Source organism: Coenobita brevimanus, chromosome 103 (assembly GCF_032717465.1).
Source record: "Coenobita brevimanus isolate Jiangsu-jjx chromosome 103, ASM3271746v2, whole genome shotgun sequence".
Lineage (NCBI taxonomy): Eukaryota > Metazoa > Arthropoda > Malacostraca > Decapoda > Coenobitidae > Coenobita > Coenobita brevimanus.
Genome location: NC_137056.1, coordinates 33,416,227 through 33,439,265, shown reverse-complemented (window position 1 = coordinate 33,439,265; position 23,039 = coordinate 33,416,227). Strand labels below are relative to the sequence as shown.

The 23,039-nt window shown below is 41.6% G+C and overlaps 1 protein-coding gene across 1 annotated transcript in view; it reads left to right on the top strand.

Annotated features, from left to right (window-relative positions):
• LOC145415669 (ankyrin repeat and BTB/POZ domain-containing protein 2) overlaps positions 1 to 23,039 on the top strand; it is a 208,935-nt gene that overhangs the window by 154,550 nt on the left and 31,346 nt on the right. The window contains exons 15-17 of the mRNA XM_080284884.1: positions 3,697 to 3,958; positions 7,669 to 7,796; positions 21,232 to 21,309. Of these exons, the coding sequence (XP_080141010.1) occupies positions 3,697 to 3,958; positions 7,669 to 7,796; positions 21,232 to 21,309 (468 nt within the window). The remainder of the gene's footprint in view (positions 1 to 3,696; positions 3,959 to 7,668; positions 7,797 to 21,231; positions 21,310 to 23,039) is intronic.

The window sequence follows — 23,039 nt, the reverse complement described above, 5'->3', positions numbered from 1 at the left end:
AGGTGGCTGGTGCTGTGAAAGCAGTGATAAGAAATGGAGAAGTGAGCATGGAAATAAAAAAGTCACTGCATGATAGTATTGTGGTACCAACTCTAATGTATTAAGTGAAGCTTGGACCTTGTTGGAAGGACACAAGTCATGAGTTAGAGCAATGAAAATGAGCTATTGGAGAGGAACATGTGGAGTTACATGGAGAGACAGACTGACAAATGAGGAAGTGAAGGAGCGTTGTGGTGCGGATGTGATAGAAAATGTTAAGAGAAATACATTAAGGTGGTTTGGCCATGTGGAGAGGATGGAGAGTGAGAGACTAATGAGGAGAGTGAATGTGAGTGAAGTGGAGTGGGGGAGAGGGAGGGGGAGAGTGAGGATAAGATGGAGAGATGGAGTGGAGAGGTACTGTATATGAGACGGGAGGGGTGTGAGCTGGAGGGAGGGGTGAAATGGCAGGGACAGGGCGACATGGAGGCTATTTGTTTGTGGCCACCCCTTACAGGATTGAAGTGACTAGCAATAGGTGGATAGGTAGATGATATTTTTCCTCCCACTAGGTGTCACAGTATTGAAATTTTGTGATATGGAAATAACAGAGCTTATGAAAAGAAAGGAATTTGGTCTCTACTTTCCCCACTGTTACCCTTACAGACCTCCTTAATCCCATAGTAATCTTTCCCATATTGGCCTTAAAATATCAGACATTTGTAAAGAAGCCTAACAACACACAGATAAGCTCATTTATACACTTATTGTACATTAAATGAACTGTGATTGAAGACAGGCTTGGTGTGAGGGAACAGAGAGGAATGAGGAAGGAGATGCACAGTGGTCCTGCATTAATCATGTACCTTCTACTCTGTTAATGATGTTGCAGAATGGTTGAAAATGCCATGTTTGTGCTGTTTAGGCCTGCATTCTGTGCTATGTGTTTGACTTATGTTATACAAACTTTTGGACTTTCCCAGAATCTTATCGCTTTACAAAAACTCGTGTTATACGTGAATTACTGTACTGTATACTGTACTTTTATTAGTGGAGAATATATCATCAGTTATTTTAAGTGGTTTGGGACTCCCTGCCCTGAACAGAAAGGGGCGAAATTCTAACTCAGACTGAGAGTGGGAATTACTTTTAAATTATATGGAGAGTGGGGTCAGGATGGAAATGAATGGTGAAGGTTGGAGTATCTCAGACCTTATGTATACAGATGACACAGTAATGTGTTGCTTGCTTAGAGAGAACAAAATTTTTACGGATTGGTGCAAAGTTTTATTGGTGTTCTTGAGCATCATCCTTTGAAAGTATGTTATCAAGAATACAGTAAAGTGATAGTTGCTTTCAACGTGATGTGCTGGAGAATGAAGAGAACTTGACATGGTAAGGGAGTTTAAGTACCCTTATAGCTGCGGCAACAGAAAAGTGATGCAGATGTGTAAGGGAAGTGGAAAGTAGAGTAGCCCAGGAAAGAAAAGTGCCTGGTGCTGTGGGGAACTTAATAGTAAACAGAGATCAGAGTATGGAGGCTGCAGGAGATTTGCACAACTGTCATTTTAGTGCCTGCATTAATAAATGGGTGTGAGATTGGTCTAGCATGAGAACAATAAATCAAAGTAAGAGCAGTGAAAAGGAATTCTCAAGATTTGTGTGTGGAGTGCAAAGAGTGGATAAGGTAAGAGTTAATGTTCATCATGAAATTAGGAAATCTGTTGATAATAGGTTTAAAGAGAGTGTGCTTAGATGGAATGTTCATATATAGGATATGGATGTGAATAGGATGGTGGAAAGAGTATATGTGAGTTGAGGTGGGAGGTGATGTGGTTGGCCAAGAAGATGGATAGATAATGTGAATGAATCTGTGATAGAGAGGTATGGAGGTTGATGAGGCCAGTGAACTGATGGAGGATCTAGTTGACTGAATGAATTTGTAAGGAGCAGCTGAGGACAGATGCATGGCATGACTTTGTTACATGATAGTCGGTGAGTTGATTCTGCCTGATACGTTCTGTAATATGAAGCATATTTATAAAGAAAAGCACCAGAAAATATTTGTGCTTAGATGGAATGTTTGTACTTAGATGGAATGTTCATATGGAGAATATATATATGTAAATAGGATGGTGAAAAGAGTATATGTGAGTTGAGGTGTGAGGTAGTGTGGTTGGATAGATACTGTGAATGAATCTGTGAGAGGGAGGTATGGAGAGTGATGAGGCCAGGGAACTGATAGAGGATCTAGTTGACTGAATGAATTTGTAAGGAGCAGCTGATGACAGATGCATGGCATGACTTTGTTACATGGTTGTTGGTGAGTTGATTCAACCTTATACATACTGTAATATGAAGCATATTTATAAAGAAAAACACCAAAAAATGTTTGTAGCTTATCATGCATACAAGGTGGAGTCAAGATCCATGGGTCTTGAATGGTGATTGAATGGGCGTGTGGCTTATTTCACTGGACATCCTGTTGATTGGTTGTCTCTGTTGTGTTCTCTTTCCTAGCTTTGTGGCACCTACCTCACTCCATTCTTAGGTGGGAAAAAGAGGTCAGGATGATGATGATGATGATGATGATGTAATAAAGACAGTGAATATACATGTAGTCTCAATCATTGAGCTGCTCTAATATTGCCTCTGTTCTTTCATACCACAAGGATCACTTTTAAGTAAGAATAATTACAATTATGTTTTGGAAAAGTAAGGAAACAGCTTTTTGAAAAAGGAATCAGAAGTTTTCATAAATAGAACTTAAGAGAGAGAGAGAGAGAGAAAGAGAGAGAGAGAATATCAGACAGACTACATGATGTGGAGTAGGTGGTTGATTAACAACTGAGTTAAACTTCAGTGCTTAGAAAGCACACACCTAAACTATTGTCTTGACCTGTGATTTTGACTTTAGATGAATCTGTACTAAAACTGAGTTACATCTTCCAATCCCTATACACAGTGTATATGCCAAGCTTAATCCAATTGAGATCAGGCATTGATGAGATATTTTTCTTGCCCAGAATTTTGATCTAGGCCCAGAGAGGTGCATCCAGGAATATTTTTGAGGTCTTGCCCATATCTCTTTTCCAGTAATGATCATTCCGCACCCATTGTCTTCCAGTAGACTAAGTAACATATGATATTTGAATATACATTTAAATTATTAACTTAGAACAAGAAACTGTGAATATGGCTGTTAAACCCTGTTGTCTGTCAGTTAAAGATGAGTTGCGTCATATTTGTTTGGGAGGCAGGAAGATAAAATCCAGGAAACTATGCATTCTACAGTACATACATAAAGTACTCAATTCTCAGTGTGAAAAGCCAGAGGTGTTGATTGAACAACTCAGGCAGCACTCCCGGATCTACTCATGACCTTTGATCCTGACCTATGATCAGTCTACACCAAAGTCAAATCACTCCTTCCTCAACCCACACACAGTGTATGTGCTAATCTTGATTCAAGGTAAAGCAGACATTTGTGAAGTATTTTGTTACTGATGTAGAGAAGCGGATCCGATCACAATGGCTATGCTCTGCCAGGGCTATGCTCTGCAGTAAGATGAGATAAACAGAGGACCAGGTAAAAGGATGAACGTAAGAAGCAGAGATAGATAAGACAAAAAGCAATCTATCTGAAGGATGAAAATTGGAATGTGCATTTAACCTGTAGTGGGCTGCCACAAGTTGATGACCTCTTTACTTTCCTAGCATGCATCAGCCCGTGAGGTACTGTCATTAGAGGAGATCCTTGCTGAGGGTGCTAATGGCAACACATGTGACCGTGAGAGGCGAGGGGCGGGTGGCAGGGCAGGCAGTGGTGGAGTAGAGGATGCAACAGCGGCCAGGGGTGGCAACAGTGGTGGGGCAGCCTCCTCCTCAGATGCCTCCTCTCAGGTAGTGAAGTTAACCAAGCAGCAGATCAAGACCCTTCAGGAAGCCATGTATCATTCAGCTGAATCTGGACACCTGGGTAAGTGTTCGATTCATCCTGATTTATTAAAATTCACAGTATAGTACTGATGGCTAACTTTGCCAGTGAGCAGAGTGATTTTTCAATATTTACTGCAAATATACTGGCACAGTAAAAGTCATGTAATGCGCTGCTGCTCAGTAACCATTTTTACTTTAGTATAGTTCGTTAACCATAACTTAGTTCAGATTTTATCTTTTTGTAGCTTATTTTACATAGCTCAGTGGCAAAAAAAAAAAAAAAAAAAAAAAAAAAAAGACAATGCAATGATCCTGTATCTTTTTTCATAGCTCTTCTTTGTGACTAGCATTATATTTTAGTGTTACCTTTTGTTACAACTTGGCATTCAGGATGAAAAGATGGCAAAGTTAAGCGAAGTTAGAATTTTTTAAAAAGTCTGGTATAATAATACTGTACAGTGCTATACTTTGGTACCTTGAAACTGTGCTTGGATCAGAACCTAACCCAGCCCTCCTCAGTTACCAGCTTCAGTTTGGATTAGATGGAGTCCCAGATGACATATGCCTCATTTGTAAAATAGGCACATACAACATAATACATGTAAGAGAGCACTGCACAGCACATGCTACACTAAGAGGCAGACACAGCATCATCACTGCAGGGAACCTATGGTATGACACCATAGGAGCAATAGCTTACCTGTGGCTGATGGGTCTGCATACCAGGCAGACCAGGGTCAAGTAACAACAACAGTGAAACTTTTTTCCCCATTCTTTCCCAGAGAAGGAAAATGAAAAAGGAAACAGCGACTTTGGATGAGAAGTCAATGTAAACAACTCAGAAAATACTGGTAGAAGCTATTTTACATAGAGATGCAAACCATCCACTCACTCAATGTAGTGCTGCTTTGGGTATCTGCCCTTTCCTCTCTTTCATCCTTCCTCTTCCATCTTTCTTTCCTTCATTCTTTCCTCTTTCTCCTGCCTGTGGATGACTTTACACTCCCTCCTTTGTCTTTCTTTCCTTCATTCATTCCTCTTCCTTCTGTCAGTGGGTGTGGCTCTACACTGAGTGACAAGCCAAATGGTTTCCTGTACACTAGGAAACCATTTACTACACTGGTTGGTAGCCATATAACCAAATTATGGCACCTGGTGATTTAGTGGGTAGTAAGATGCTCCAATTGGACTGAGCCTCTGTAGGTTTGTATTCAAGGGGTGGTTGGGGTTTATTGTTTACATAATGCCACTCAGGGATGAGTGAGGCTGGTCACTCTCATCTTAAATGTCAGGACTGATTTGCCCAGCCCTGGGTTCCTACGCTTCTCTGTGGGGCAACATACAATTGGATGATGGATGGATGGATGGATGGATGGGAAAGAATTTGAAACTGTCAGGAATATTGATGGCAAAGAATTAACAGAGAGAAAATATTTTGGTAGACTGATGAATGGGAATGATGAAGGTTGTGCAGTGATAAAAAAAATTACCAGGTAAAACTTTTGGTCTGCAGAAAGAAGGGAGTGGTTCTTGAGAATGTGACTATAGCAGATGTGAAGGATTTTGTAGAGTTGTTGATCAGATGTAAGCAGAGATGACTGAGTATAATGGGGAGAGTAGAATAAATGTTTTGAGAAGTATGCTTGGAGGCTTGGGTGAGTGTAGTTGTATTGTATCAGTAGAATGAAAGACAGTGTGAGTGTGCTTTTTGTATTAAAAAAAAAAAAAAAAAAAAAAAAAGTTCAAAACTAATAATGGGAAATGTTGCAGTGTTGCAGGAAAATTATATAGAGGGAAGTGGAAAGAATTTTTCCCTGTGTATAATTTGTAATATATGTAATTTTTAAGTTAGACTGCAGGATTTGAAAAAATTATAATGTTCGATCCAGACTATGGACAGTATAATAGAAAGTGTCAGCCGGGGAGACAGCTACCAGTACTTAGAACTGGGAAAGGAGTTTTGTTATCTAGAGGACATGCTGAGTGTGGGAAGAGTAGCAAAGGCTAACTCCAATACTATGATGAGAAATTATTTGACTGTGAAAGAGCTCTCCCTTTGTACCAAGGGTAGTCTTTCTGCAAAGTGTGTGAGAAGTATTATGCTGAATGACAGTGTGACTTGGCCTGTTAGAGAAGGTACATGTCAGCTTAACTCACAGAAGTGAAAATACTGATATGAGTAAGTCGGGTCTCACTGAGGCTGCAAGAGATATCTAATTTAAGAAATATCAGAGATTATGCAGAGTTGAAGGTTGGTGTAGTTTGGCCATGAATGGAGAGAGAATAACTGACTGAGGAGGGTCTCAGGTATAAATGTGGAGAGAAAAGCGCCTAGGGGCAAACTAAGGAAAACATTAGGTGACATTGTGTGTGGAGACCAGTGGGCTAGGAGACTGAGCAGGTAGATAGCTCTGGATCATGACACATGGAGAACTGCCATCAGGTGAAAGGACTTACACATATTAGCATTGTCAGTGGTCTCTAAATGCAAATGTAAAAAATGGCAAGGAAGTTATAAGAATATCTAGTGTTTTAGGTATGGTAGGGAATATGTAGACTAAATATCTGTGGTAAGGCAGATGATGGAGAAGGCATATGAGAAGGATAGTGAGGAATTTATGGCCCATATGGATCTGGAATAAGTATATCACAGGACAAGCAAGAAGGGATTATGGAAGACTTCATATATGGATGGTGTGAAAGGAAGGCTGTTGAATGCTGCAAAGAGTTTGTAAAATGGTACTGAAGCATATGTAGGCATAGATTGTCCAAGTGAATGCTTCAGTATAACTGTTGGAGCAAGCCAGGAGTGTGTGTAAAGTTCTCATTATTTTTATTATATATCTTTGGATTGGTTTATGAAAGAGATCAAAGCTAGAGTTGTAGGAAAGGGAGTGTAACTATTGATGAATGTATGCAGATGATTCTGTGCTGCCAGGCAATAATGAATGGGCTGTTATCAGATTTGTGAATGTCTGTGGTCTGAGAGATAATGTAGATAAGTGAGTGATCATTGTTGAGTGAGAAGGAGACTCTTGTGATGTGTGATAATTCACTGTGACCAGTTTATTTTACATATTTTACCAAACTTTTCAACCAAAGGTGGTACAAGATTTTTGTAATACAGATTTGTATGAAAAATCATCATCATTTCACCTGTCACAGAACTACCGTATAATGCATTGTACTGGTTATTGTCTTATATTGTAAGGTAAATCCATCATTCATAAGTCTCTAGTCAGGTTACAGTAACTGAGTATAATGTAAACAGTTGACTTGTTGTTGTTGCTGCCCTAGGTTCATCTGGACATGAACCTAGAGGTCTGCAGGAAGTTTATCACTTCATTTAGGTGCTCCCAGATATCTTTTTTTGAGGTTATATGTCTGTTGTGAAAGTAGATGCATGAGGTGATTCATATCTTGAGGTGCTGGAGAGGAGCACTTTCATGCAGTGGCACCGATTTAACTGGGCAGTGAAACTACCCAGTTAAATAAATGTCCCTCAGCTCCCTTTAGTTTGTATCTTCATAAGGAAGATGGTATACTAAGGAAGGGAAACTTAAGCCTGCAGTCCTCCTCGGGTGACAATAGTAACAGCAAGACGTGTGGTGTGTGGGACAAAAAATGCTGTGAAGGCATAGTGGATTATTTATAAGTTATTACTGAAGCAGAGTGTGATGATGGCTGCCAAATTAATCAGTGTTCACCATTATGTCATATACATGTTACTGATGCATTCTTTGCCTGCAGAGATGACATTGGATCTACGTAACCTTGGGGTGCCATGGACCCTTCACTGCTGGATGCACACTCTGGCTACTGCACATGAACACCGCCTTGAATCCATCATTGATCAACTACTGCAAGACTTTCTGCAGGTCAGATTGAATATCAGTGGCATTTTCTTGGTAAATCAGTGTGACTGAAGTAAATTCTATATAATTTCTTTTGAATTTTAGTGTCTCAAAAAACTCCCCATATATGAGGAAGAGTGACATAAGCAACAAAGTACCATTTCAAGATAATTGCAGGGAAACATGGTGGACTTTGTTGTATTATTCCTCCTGATCCAGCATTATGATTTTCATTATTCTGGTAATATAACAGACAGCATAAGTGCAATTTTTGGACACTTTAAATTAAATGAGGTAGCTAATGTCTGAATCATTATTTGATATACACATTTTATATTAGTGTATCATGCAAACACACAGCATTATATGTTGCAGATAAACCATTAGTTTATCATCAGAAAGCATATTAGTCATCAACAAGCACATTTGTTCGTCATGTGCCCTGCATTGTGCTATGAAACCATGACAGGAAGAGTACAGAAATAGGCATGGCAAGAAAAAGAATGGGTAGAATGGCCTTGTAATTTAATGGGCAGAGGGTTTAGGCCAGAAAAATACAGCCGTATACCTTGTGAATATTGATGCTGTAAGGTCAGTATGTTGAGTGCATGGAAGGTTTATTTCAGTGTTAATTCCAATCAGAACAAAAACATGAATTAGATACATTCACATTGCTCTCATTTACCTGACAGTGTACTACATGGGTTGACACTGTATCCATCATCATCATCATCATCTAGACCTCCTTTCCCACCCTAGCACAGGGTGAGGAGTAGCAACATCCAGACAGCCCAGATTTGCCCAATCCAATGGGCCATGATTCCATTCACTTACCATTCAAGCCCCCAGAATCCTGGCTCTATCGGATACGCCAAAAACATTCATCACATACTGTAGCTTCAGAGAAATGTATCTGATAGAGTCAGTCCGGACGCTGTCGTGTTAAAAAGGGAGTGCCAAATCCCTGATTGTGTTCATCTCCTCACAGTATTCATCCAGCCAGCTTGATCTCTTGTCAGTCCCCTAGCCCCTCCAACTTCCAAACCTCTTTTCCTCACACACTCATCCACCATATCCCTCCACCTTCTCCTTGGCCTACCTCGCCTCCTCCCTCCTTCAAATTTGCTCAGATATACATTTTTCACCACTCTGTTGTTATCCATTCTCTCCACATGATCATACCATCTCAGTACACCCTATTCAATTCTAGTGTCCACAGACTTCCTCACTCCACATCTTTCATGAATCACATTATTTCATTTCCTATCCACTCTCTGTACTCCACATATATTCCTCAGCAGTCCCATCTCCACTGCTCTCAGTCTTGACATTTCATTTTCAGTTAAAGTTGGCACTAACACTCATTCATGTAAGCCTTGTGCAGCTGCAGCACTCAAGCCTCTGTTTCTTATCAAGGCCTTCATTGCATCAGCTAGTTTCCTTCCTTGTGTTGCTCTGCTTTCCGCTTCTTTTGCGCATTTTCCTCTCTTTTCAGCCACCGTACCCAGGTATTTGAACTCTTTTATCAATTCTAGTCTCTCTCCATTCACTGTAACATCACACTGGGAGTCACCCTCTCTCTCAGTCACCATCACTTTACTCTTTTCTACATTTACTCTGAAGGCACGACATTCACAGACATCAGGAATACGCTATACTTGTCTACCAAGTTCCCATCTGGTATTTGTAAGCAGTACTGCATCATCAGCATACAACAGATTTGAGTTATTCCATCCATCACCATTGATTATTAATGCCATCCCTCTCTCCATTACTCGTGTTTTTACTTCTCTCATCACCCCATTCATGTATATATTGAACAACCAAGGGGACATTACACAACCTTGTCGCATGTCCACACTGATCGTGAACCGTTCACTTAGATGCCCATTTACCCTTACATGTGCTTCACTACCATCATAAAAAACTCTTGACGGCACACTTAATCGTCTCTGTATACACCTCATCAACCTCAGCTGCTTTCCCATTTTTTCAGACATTTCACAGTGTCCTTCACCTGTGTGAGTGTCATGTTTCCTATCACTGCATTCCTTCTCTGCTCACCCCCAAAACCAATCTTGTTTACAGTGGCTCTGCTCTCTGTATTCCCATTCATCAGGCCTTCAAAATATTCTTTCCATGTGGTCCTTACTTCATCCCCATGGGTTAATAATCTACCACGTACATCCTTCAGACTTTTACATTTTTTTTCTGGTGTCACTTCTACATTTCTGCACCTTTTTCCAGAATAACTTCCTATTTTCAGAGTACTGTAATTTGCATTCATTTTTCTTCCTAGATCATCATTTACCTCCTTCTTTTTCCTCTTCACTAGTCTCTTTGCATGCTTCTTGCTCTCAGTATATTCAGTTCTTATTTCAGTTGAACCCCTGTCCTGTAACTGCTCTAGCCTCTTCCTCTTTTTCTCCACTGCTCTCTTGACCTCTTCATCCCACCATGCCATACCTTTCTTCTTTGTTATTACTCTTGCCACACCACACACCACTTTAGCATTCCTAACTAAGCAATCCCTGTATGCATTCCACAGGCTGTCCAGATCCATTTCATTCCAATTCACTGATTCTAACTTCTTCCCTACTCTTGTCCTCTATTCATCTGCCATTTCTTTGATCCTCAGCTTCTTGACTTTCAATCTTTCTGACTGCTCCTCTCTCTCCTGGTCCACCTCACTCCTCTCAGCTTGATCTTGCATACCACAATCATATGATCTGATAGACCACATCACCCTCTCATGGCCCTTGTATCAGCAGCCATTCCCAGCATCAATCTCTCTACGAGCACGTAATCAATCAGGCTCCTTTCGACATGATCCCCGTTCCCTCTATACCATATATATTTATGTGCATCTTTGTGTTTGAAATACGAGTTACCAATGCACAACCTCCTTTCCTGACACATATCCTTCAGTCGCTTCCCATTATCATTTTCTCCTGGCACTCCATTACAACCCATTATGTCATCTTCAGGACCAGTGCCTACTCTTCCATTCATATCACCCATTACAATCATTTTATGTCTCCTGGCCATTTCTTCCATTGCTTCATCCAGCTCATCCCAAAACCTGTCTTTCTGTCTCTCACTCCTGTCATCACACGATGCATACGCTTCAATCACAGCCATTTTCACCTTCTCATACTTGAACTTGACATACATCCATCCATCTGCCACACATCATTCATCAGCAAAGCAACTCTTTCCTTGCATCTTCCTTGCCCATTCATGCCTAACCTCACACACTTTAATCCCTCCCACTCCTCCACTTCACTCCTTTTCATCTTTATTTCACACAGTGCCATCACGGCATATCTCTCACTCTTGAGCACATTCACCACTTCCACCCACTTACAGTCCTCATTTGCACCTCTCACATTCCACATGGCCAAGCGAATCTGCACATTTGGTTGGGGCCCTGGGCAGGTATTGGGCCCTCTGAGGCTCTCCGGAACATTTGCCATGATTAAGTGATTATAGATAGGGGAATCTGGGGGACACTTGACCCAGGCAAAACCCCCAGTTATATGGTTACCACCCACTGTACTACATGGGCAAAAATCAGCACGACAAAAATATTTAGGGGTATTATACTAAAATGAGGAACGGGCTCCCCTTCACTCATGGCTGTGCACAATCACCACTGTTCATGTTATTGCTAATGTAGGCATTTTGTTTATTATCACCAGTGTCCCAAAAAAATTTTAAAGACTATTTCCTTTTATCAGTACCAACCATATCAAGGTAACCACAGTAATATGGAAAGCAAATAATCCTGGCCTCAGTTGCTTTTTTCCCTTTACTTACACTCATGTACTCCTTATATTTGCCTGGCCTCATTTGCATTTTTCCCTTTACCTGCACTCATGTATTCCTCACTCAGGTTTCTTTTATCATTTGCTAGTGGCATTACCCATAGTTAGGGATCAGATACACAGTTTACTTTCATGCTGACTCTCTTTGCCTCCAGCCTTACTATCACTGTCGCTTTGATTCCTGTGTAATGAAGCAAAATATTCCACCCAGAAAAGTCCAATATAACAGTATACCGATGTGTAAATGTAGAATTTAAAGGGTCTTCCACCTGTGTCCTGTACGTACTTGCATCATAGTGTCGTATGCGGCTGGAGGCTTGCGTTTGCATTTGTACATGCATCAGTCGCAGTGCACATGCATCAGTATCACGAAAACAGCATGCACATGGCTCCTATGCAGAAAGGTCCCTGTTGTAATTGTCAAAGTTATGCCAAATAGGACTTTAATACAGCATATATATTTGGTATGAAGATAGTTGGATGACCTGTCTTCCATTCACACATGCAAAGTTGAAACAAGTAGGTGCAAAAGTTAACTGTGTCTCATTGCAATGGTTTTTTCAGTCCTATCCATGCAGGTACCACAGGCATGCCTGAATTTGATGCATATGAATACCATATCCACTGGGTGATCCATGCTGGAGGTTCATGTGTGCACTTGTTAATGGGTACATCCTACCTGAAGAGCTTCTGTATGTGGGGCCCATAAACAAAGAGTACACACGTACTGCAAGCATGCTCAGACTAGGTACACGTAACACGGAACTGTTCATTGACTGTAGCATGTGACTTGATGACATTCCACACTGTGATTGGGTAGATTCGTCAACTTTCCTGCCAGCCATCTAGCCAGGTGCCTGCCACAGGATCTGCCATTGACCCATTTCTGCCCAGTGTCCTCAATATGGGATGGAACTGGGCACTTTCAAGAGTCAGTAAAGAAGGGAACCCAGAGGTAGGGACCTATGAGCTTTGCAACCCTGAGCCAACAGGCGGAGGGTGGTACGCCTACTACCCATCCAACAAAATCCCTTACATGGGAACTCTGGGAGCTAACAGGTTAAGGGAGAAAATACTGCTTGTTTAGCCAGTCATTTGGTCTTGTCATGATCTCATGTAGTGTACTGCATAGTATATGCTTTCCATGCCATTGACATAGTAGGCAGTGGTGTTGCCAGCACACTGGGACATGATTCTCATTAACTAGGATTTGTTGATGTGCCCCTGTTCTCACAAGCATTTCCTGTAATACTTGGTTGCCAAGCTTAGGGCTGGAGAGGAGGTGTACAGGGCAATATCTGAGTCTCAAGGACTTTTACTGGATAGCCTAAATAGCATTGAAGGGAAGAATATGGTATTTAAGGTGGCATATTAAGGAAACCAGGGCTCTCATGGGTGAGCAGTTGTGAAGAATGATGAAGGAGGGGTAGTGGTGAACAATGAGGATATTAAAGATGCTTTGGGAGAGCATTACAACCTGCTGCTGAATGAGGAGCTTAACTGGAGCAGGAAAGGCTTAGAGTCAGTGGATCCATTTTTTGGCCCTTGGCCTTTGATTAATGGCTGCTGCTGTGAGCAGGGCAGTAAGCAGGATGCAAATGGGAAAGGTGGCAAGTGTGTTTGGGTTTACTGTTGAAATGCTGATGGCCTTAGGAAATATAGGAATGGGTTTAATTACTGATAGGATAAATATGATTATATATCAGTGTGTTGTCTCACACACTGAATGGGTTTTCCAAAAGTCTGTGATGTCACTATGAGGAAATTATAGAGGCATAAAACTTTTGGACCAGATAATGAAGGTGATGGAGAGTCGTAGAAGGCATGATTAGGGAAATCATGAATATTGATGAAATGCAGTTCAGGTTTATGCCAAGTAAAGGGACAACTGATGCGACAGCTTCAGGAAAAATGAATAGGAAAGAAGAGGGGGCTGTCCTTTGTTGATTTGGAGAAGGCCTCTGGTAGAGTCATTAGGGAAGTGGTGAAGTGGGCATTGAGAAATCTTGGGATTGAGGGGTTTCTGGTTAGAGTGGTTATGGTATGTATGTGGGTACTCTCACCTAGATGGGAGTGAATGTAGATTTTAGTGATGAGTTTTCCATGATTCTTGGCATGCATCAGAGGTCAGTCTTCGGCCCCTTATTGTTTGCCATGATGGTTGAAGCTCTCTCTCGTGACAGAAATGGACATCCATGGGAGACATTGTATGCTGATGACTTGGTGGTGACTGCAGAGAATGAAAGGGAGGCAGAGGGAAGATTTAGGAAATGGAGAGACAAAATGGGGTACAAGGGTTTGAGAGTAAATGCAAATAAAACAAAAGTGATGATATTTAGAGCTGCTGGCAGTATTGTCAGAGGTGAAGGAGAGTGGCCTCGTGCAGTTTGCCACAAAGATGTGGGAGGGAAGTAACTACATCTTGTGCAGTATGTGTGTGATAAGTGGGTGCGTAAGATATGTAATGGTATTAGAGACAGACTGTGAGATAATGCTTATTTTGTGAGTGCACCTAAATCATGGGAAAATGGGAAAAGGAAAAATATGATATTTAGGGTGGTAGGTCAGGTGAAGAGGGATAATCAGGATATTATAGGTGAGCAGTGTGTGAAAAATGATGAAGGAAGGGTAGTGGTGAACAGTGAGGATATTAAAGATGCATGGAGAGAGCATTATAACCGGTTGTTGAATGAGGAGGTTGACTGGGACAGAGAAGATTTGGAGCCAACAGATCCAGTGTCTGGCCCTTGGCCTTTGATTGATGATGCTACTGTGAGTGAGGCAATAGGCAGGATGAAGGTGGGGAAGGCTGCAGGTGTGTCTGGGTTGGCTGCCGAAATGTTGAAGGCCTCAGGCGATATAGGGGTGAAGTTAGTCACTGACCTGATAAATAGGATTATTTATGATTGGCTGAAGAGTGTAATTGTAAATGTGTATAAAGGGAAGGGTGATGCCCTGGAAAGAGGAAATTATAGAGGTATAAAGCTTTTAGATCAGATAATGAAGGTAATGGAGAGAGTTTTAGAAGGTATGATTAAAGAAAGAGTGAATATTGATGAGATGCAATTTGGGTTTATGCCAGGTAGGGGGACCGCTGATGCCATATTCATTGTTCGACAGCTTCAGGAAAAATATATTGGGAGGAGAAGGGATCTTTATTTTGTTTTTGTTGATTTGGAAAAGGCCTTTGACAGAGTCCCTAGAGAGGTGGTGAAGTGGGCAATGAGAAAGCTTGGCTTGGAGGAGTGACTGGTTAGGGTGGTTATGGCTATGTATGTGGGTGCTCACACCCAGGTAAGAGTGAATGGAGATTTGAGTGATGGGTTTTCCATGAATGTTGGTGTGCATCAGGGGTCAGTTTTGAGTCCCATGTTGTTTATCATGGTACTTGAAGCCCTTTCACGTGACTTTAGAAACGGACTCCCGTGGAAGTTGTTGTATGCTGATGATTTGGTGTTGATTGCAGAGAACGAAAGGGAGATGGAGGAAAGGTTTAGGAAGTGGAGAGATGGTATGGGGCACAAGGGCTTAAGGGTAATGCAGATAAAACAAAAGTGATGATATCTAGGGTTGGTGGCGGTACTGTTAAAGACGAGGGAGAGTGGCCATGTGCAGTTTGCCACAAGGGCGTGGAAAGTAATTCCATCTTGTGCGGTGTTTGTGATAAATGAGTGCATAAGAGATGTAGTGGTATCAGAGGTAGACTGCAAGATAATGCTGATTTTATGTGTACAGAGTGTCGGGGAGAGCAGGTGGAGATTGTCAGACATGAAAGAATTGAACTTGCTGGTGAGTCTCTTGAGTGTGTGGAAGAGTTTTTTATTTGGGAGACATGTTGTATGCTGGAGGTGGGGCTGGAGCTAGCTGTGTGGCTAGGGTGAGAAGTGGTTGGAAGAAGGTCAGGGAGCTCTTGCCTCACCTGACATTGAGAGGACTCTCCCTACGTGCTAAGGGGTCTTTGTATGCAGCATGTGTTAGGAGTGTAATGCTGTATGGTAGTGAGACCTGGGCAGTGAAGGAGGAGGATGTTCGCCGGCTCAGACATACAGAAATGATAATGATTAGGTGGATGTGTAGTGCGTCCCTGCATCCAAGGTCTGGGGGGGCTGGGTTCGCGATGGAAGAGTTGAGAGGTAGGATGGAACTGGACTGTGTTGATGTTGTGATGAGGAGAGGTAGATTGAGATGGTTTGGACATGTGGAGAGGATGGGGGATGCTAACTGGGTGAGGAAGGTGAGAAGTGTCAATATTGGGGGTGGGGTTACGAGGGGTAGACCGAGAAAGACATGGGATGAGGTCATTAAGTGTGACCTCACTGTTAAGGGACTGAACAGGGAGGCTGCAATAGATCGTGCAGCATGGAGAGCCGCCATTAGGTGACCAAGGCCGACGCATGCAAGCATGTTGGAGCCTTTAAAAATGAAATGAAAATGAAACGAATTGGGTCGGAGAGAGCATGTAGAGTCTCTTAAGTTTGTGGAAGAGTTTTGGTATTTAGGGGACATGTTATGCACTGGAGGTGGGGTTGAAGCTAGCCCTGTGGCTAGGGTAGGAAGTGCGTGGAGGAAGTTCAAGGGGCTGTTGTTTCAATTGACATCGAGGTGGCATTCTCTCCACGCTAAGATATCGTATGCAGCTTGTATTAGGAGTGTAATGGTGTAGGGTAGTGAGACCTGAGCAGTAAAAGAAGAGGATATTCATAGGCTCAGACATACAGAAATGACAATGATTAGATGGATTTGTAGTGTGCCCCTGAATGAGAGGCCTAGGGTGGCTAAGTTTACAACTGAAGAGTTGAGAGGAAGGATGAGATTGGAGTGTATTGTTATGAGGAGGGGTAGATTGGGATGGTTTGGGCACGTGGAGAGGATGGAGAATGACAGCTGGGTGCGGAAAGTGAGAAATGTGAACATTGGGAAAACAAGGTCTGTTCAGAAAACATCCTATCTTAGGCTCTAAAAAAATAAATAGCTAACCTGTTCAGTTAGGAGACTAATCTCTTTCAAAGTAGGCCCCTTCTGACTTGACACACATAGCCCAACATTTTTTCCACTTCTTGAAACATTTTCCAAAACCAGTTTTCATTATTTCATGCTGGTGCTTCATTGCATTTGTCATGATCTCTTCTCACGTCTCAAAGCAGGAACCATTCAGTGGAGTTTTGAGCTTAGGAAATAACCAAAAGTCGTACGGAGCCATGTCTGGTTAGTAGGGAGCCTGCTGTACCTGTGGGATGTCGTGCTTAGCCAAAAATTCCTGAATCAGTCGAGAAGAATGGGCAGGGGTGTCATCTTGATGCAGCTTTCAACTTGCTGCTTTCCAACAGTCTGGTCTCTTCCACTAAACTGCGTCCTGAAGATGACGGATAACGTCATGGTAGTAATGTTTGTTGGCAGTCTGACCTTCTGGTGGGTATTCATGATGCACAACACCACAGTAGTCAAAAAAAAAAAAAAAAAAAAAATCTGTCAACATGCGAGTGCATTTCACCTTGCTGCACACCCATTGTGCTGTTTTTGGCCAAGGCTACCCTGCATGCTTCCACTGAGATGACTGTGCTTTGGTATTTGGATTATACCTGTACATTTAAGTCTCATCTCCAGTGATAACAGTCTCTAGAAAGTTTGAATCGCAATTTGCACATTCCAACTTGTCTTGAGCAACATACATCCGAGAGAACAGATCCTGACGAATGCTATGAAGCACCTGCAGGAGACACCGAAAACTGACTTTGAAAAATGTTTCAGGCAGTGGACTGAACGCTGGCCCACATGTATCAGGTCAGAAGGTGCCCACTTTGACAAGGATAAGTGTCCTAGCTCAAGAGGTTAGCTATTTATTTTTGCAGAGCTTAGGGTTGGGTACTTTCTGAACATACCTCGTAGAGTTGCGAGAGGCAGACTGAAAAGACCTTGGACAAGGTCATAGAGTGTGTCCTCAGGGACTGAACAGGCAGACTGCCAAAGACTGAGCAGTTTGGAGAGCCACCATTAAGTTACCAAGCCTGATGCATACAAGGATGTTGGAGCCTTTATAAATGATATAATATGAATGATACGATCAGGATGACACGGAGCCTTTTTCCTTTAATATACATGACAAAGGCAAAACAGGTTCATCTTGTATGCAGTGAAATACAAAACAGGACAGATACCTGTAACTAGGAAAAAAATGAATGTGTAACTCCTGGTGTCCATGAGGATGGATTAGGAAATAAATAATGTGGACTCAAGATGCTTGTTCTGAGTATGAAATTGCACTCTAATGTTCAATAATGTTCACCTAGAATCAGACTTCATAAAGTAATACCTGAAAGACAAAAGATAAAGAAAATAAAAAACAGTACATGTTCCATGCAACTTGTGCAGAAGGTAAGACAACAGAGTACAGTAGATATCACAGGTTTATTTCTTTGAATAATCCCGAATAAAAACAAGTGTAGCCGGTGCAGTAATATGACAAAATTGACCACAAAATTGTATTTTGTAATGTGTTTTATAAAATGCATATGAATGAGCTAACTTCAAGCTGTGCCAAGAAAATGCAATTTGAGTACTCTACTGTTTGCAGATGAAGCTGTGAATAAGGACAAATAGTTTAAGAAAATTATCATTTAATTTAAGAATTAATGTTAGTGGGCTAACTTGAGGTTGAGACAAGAGATTGGGATTTGAGTACAGTACTCTACTTTTTATAAATGAAATTGAGACTACGGAAAAGTTTGTTTCAGTGATTTATATAATTTTAGAAATCTTTTCACTGGTAGAATTTGGAAGTGGGGACAGAGGAGAAAGAATATAACCTGCATATCACTCATTTATCGTAAAAGGCAGCTAAAGGGAGGAACAGTTAAGATCTGGAAATCCCCTCTTTGCACTTGCATAGGGATCTAGTGATCAGTCTATGTATACATAGCCAAAGGTCTTCGTGTTGGAAGGGTTGGCCACAAGTGCATTGCCTCTATGTCACCCTGTCCTCAGTCATCAAACTGCTCTCTTTCCAGCTCACATTCCTTTCATTCATATATCTTTTCTTCTTGTCCCTCCAGCTGATCCTTGGTCTACCCCATCCAATTCCTCCACATCATTCAAACACACACACACACACACACACACACACACACACACACACACACACACACACACACACACACACACACACACACACACACACACACACACACAGTCAGTCTTACATCCTCCATTCTCTCCACATGGCCACACCATCTCAGAGTTGTTGTTGAGCAACCCTGGTCTGTGTGGCTGAGTTGACCCATAAACTGCAGGCAAGTAATTGCCCCTGCAGGGCTCTCCCACAAGGTGAACCAGTGTTTCCTTGCAAGAGACAATGCCTCACCACAGCAGATGCAGGGAAAATTGTGGAGCTTTGGTTCCCAAATGAACACTGCATGTGGGTCTCTCCACCCAATTAACAGGGGCTCCACTGCATCTCCCTGTTATTTGATTATATGGTTACCACCCAGTGTTATAAATGGTTTCATGAGTTAAGAAAACCATTAGGCTTGTCACTTAGAGTCACCTGAAATGGAGAGAAGGGTAATAATATTGACATTAAAGATGGCAATAGTAGAAAATAATAATAAAAGGGAAGTAAGAGGTAGGCAGCTCCACATCAAGTGAATGGATGGTGGTTGCCACCACTTAGCTCTACCACCTCAAAGCAAATCTAATTCTTTGCAGTGCTACCACTTCAGCACCACAATGCACCTTCACTGCTTCATTTGTCTGTCTCTCTCTCTCCTTGGAACTTCACATGCCTCTCACAAGTAACCCATTTCCATTTCATTTACTCTTGACTCATGACAGACCAGTTGCCCCTCACTTATGATATATTTTAAGTAACATCTGATGGTACAGGAAGGGGTTAGTTGTACCTGAGGCTTTTTTTTCCTAAGATGCCTTCAGTGAGGTGAGAGTGCTGTGCACTTAATCACCCTACTCCTACTCAACATGAGAGTATAAAGTTGACTAAAGCTGATGATGGTGTAGAAAAAAAATAGCTAAGTTTATGGTATTTGATTCTGTGAGGGAATATATAAAAGTTTTAATGTCTGTTAAATGCACTAAAAAAGGATGGCAGGATAGAGCAGAAAGTTATAACCAGAGTAAGAAAGAGAGTACACTAAACACCGTAGTTATGGGTAGAAATGTGAGTGGCAGTAAGATCCCTGCCCAGCAGTGTTGTTGGCAGCTTTATCCTAGCAGTAACTGTTGTAAATGATTCATGACCAAGGGCATGGAGATGATTAATTTGTAATGTATATGTGGTGTATTGATTAAATAGACTGGTGAAAAAGTAGATACTGTTTAACAGATATAGCAATCCCTTACAGCTCAGGGCTCTGTCCTAAGCCAAATAAAACTGTCTGGCATTGGCCAAAATAAAATTTATGAGATGTTCCTGAGCTGAAGGGGTTAAGAGGAGTGTTATGAGGTGATTTGGAGAATGAAAAGTTAACAGATATATTGGAAGGAAGTGCACTTGACTGGAGAAAGAAGAGGGAACCTCTCAGACTAAGATAGAAAGTTAAAATCTCAAAGTATATTAGGGAAGGCAGTCAAAACTAGTGGGCAGAAATACTGATATACTGCAGCAGAAAGGCTCTGAGACATATTTGTTATACTGATATATATGTTAGATGAAGTGTCATTAGGTACTCGACAATTGACTGAGAGTTAAATATATAATTCAATACAGATAGATATATCCTATCTATCTATCTATCTATAGCCCGATGCCCTAATCCCACAAAGGGTGGCCACGGACAAAACCCTTCCAAGTCACTTTGTCACCAACCATTTGACTACCTTCCCCCCAACACCCCCCCCCCTCCCTCATATATCTCTCGACTCCATCCCTCCACCTCATCCTTAGTCTACTCCTCCCTCTCCCTCCCTCCACCTCACCTACATATACCATCTTAGTCAGTCTTTCATTCTCCATTCTCTCCACATGTCCAAACCACCTCAGTGTATTTCTCCTAATCTTCTCAACCACATCCACATCCACCCCACAATGTTCCTTCACTTCTTCAGTCGTCAACCTGTCCCTCCATGTCACTCCACATGCTCCCCTCAGGTAACTCATTTCCACTGCTCTCACTCTTGACTTGTTCCCCTCTTGCAAGGTCCACGCCTTGCTTCCATACGTCAGGGTAGTGATCACAATACTGTCATGTAGTGACTTCTTAACTTCCATACTTACCTCCCTATTTGTCATCACTGCTTCCAGTGAACCAACAACCTTCCTTCCCTGCTGTACCCCTTCATGCACTTCATCCCCCAAAGTTCCATCCCTACTCATCACACTACCCAAGTACTTGAATGCACTCACATTCTCCATATCCTCACCATCCAACCTCACTGTACATTCTATGACTTCATTCCTCTCAAACACCATAACTTTACTTTTGTTTACATTAACTTTCAGCTTCCTACATCACAGAATACTCATTTAAACTAAGTTTTATGTATGTAGAGTTGAAACTGTTGAGAATAATATCTAACTTAAAGTAGAAGATGAAATACATCAACAGTGCCGGTCATTCATGAAATCAGCAGTTTACTGTACATATCACAGAATGTTTGACAGTTGGTGACCTTGTTGACAGGTATGGCCAGATGACTATTCAGCCCAGTTTGTGGATGAGTGTCTCCCGCTCCTTTTCACCATCTTCAGATACAGCAAGGTCAGTTGTACATCAGAAAATGACGGCAGAATTATTATTATTATTGCCTCTCATTTCTTGGGGGTTATGAGTTTTTTGTTTTGGCAAAGTAGTACAGGTTTTGTACATGATATAATGTTCATGATATAATGGAATGCTTGTAGACTAGAGATATTTCAGTCAAGCTATACCAAAAGCATAGGTCGGTCTCCTGCTCTTAAATTCCAGTAACTGTAGCCTAGTTGTGAGCCCTTATAACTGAGAGAAGGTAGTATGGGTTTGGCTGTTACCAGTTTATGCTAATACTGGTACTGTAGTACTTGCAACCATGTAACAGGTTGCAATATATGATAGGTACAGTAAACCCTCTACATAAACTAATTGGTAGGAAAAGTTTATCACTGAATCCATAAATTCATAAACCTGATCTGATATTTGTTAGTCAGGTTAGTTTACGAACCCAGGTAGCCTATGTTACATACCTTCCGTAGAATGTAAAATAGATAACAGTTCTTTCCAACTCAGTATTGTATTAAGCATGTACATATGAGGTCTGTTCAGAAAGTATCTGACCTTAGGCTTTAAAAAAAGAAATAGCTAACCTGTTGAGCTAAGGTACTAATCCCCCTCAAAGTAGGCCCCTTCTGACTTGCGCATGTAGTCCAGCATTCATTCCACTGCATGAAACATTTTTCATAGTCAGTTTTCAGAGTTTCCTGCAGGTGCATCATCGCATTTGTCTTGATTTGTCTCATCTCAAATCGGGAACCCCTCAACAGAGTTTTGAGCTTGGGGAATTACCAGAAGTCGCACGGAACTATGTCTGGCGAGTAGTGAGCCTGGCGGACCTGCAAGATGTTGTACTTGACCAAAAATTCTTGAATCAATTGAGAAAAATGGACAGGGACGTTGTCATGGTGCAGCTTCCAACTTGCCGCTTTCCGAGGTTCGGTCTCTTCCGCCAAACAGCGTCATGAAGATGGCAGATAATGTCGAGATAGTAATGTTTTTTGACAGGCTGACCCTCTTGTGTGCATTTATGATGCACAGCACCACAGTAGTAAAAAAAAAATCAACATGCAAGTGCATTTCACCTTGCTGTATGTCCATCGTGCTGTTTTTGGCCGAGGTGACTCTGCATTCTTTCACTGGGACGACTGTGCTTTGATTTCTGGGTCATACCCATACACCCAAGTCTCATCTCCAGTGATGCTGTCTTCAGAAAGTCTGGACCGCGATTTGCACATTCCAACATGTCTTGAGCAATGTTCATCCAAGAGAAGAGATCATGACAAATGCGACACAGCACCTGCAGGAGATAGCAAAAACCGACTTTGAAAATGTTCCAGACAGTGGAAAGAACAGCCACATACATCAAGTCAGAAGGGGCCTACATTGAGGGGGGATTAGCGTCCTAGCTCAACAACTTAGCCATTAATTTTTTTAGAGCCTAAAGTTGGATACTTTCTGAAGAGACCTGGTATATACAGGCAAACCCCGATTTACGATACCCTTAGATGCGGTACCTCAGAATAGTGATAGGGGTAGAAATACCACCATACCCTGCCTATCATAGGCCTTCCCCCAGTTTTTTTTTTTTTTTTTTTTTTTTTTTTTTTATGCTGATCTTGATGATATTTTAGACATAAATTTTGTGTTTAGGTTGATTTATAAACTGTTTTTAGACTTAGATTAATATGTTTTAGTCATAGATGGAGTGAACACTGTCATTTGGGGTACGGATTCTCGCC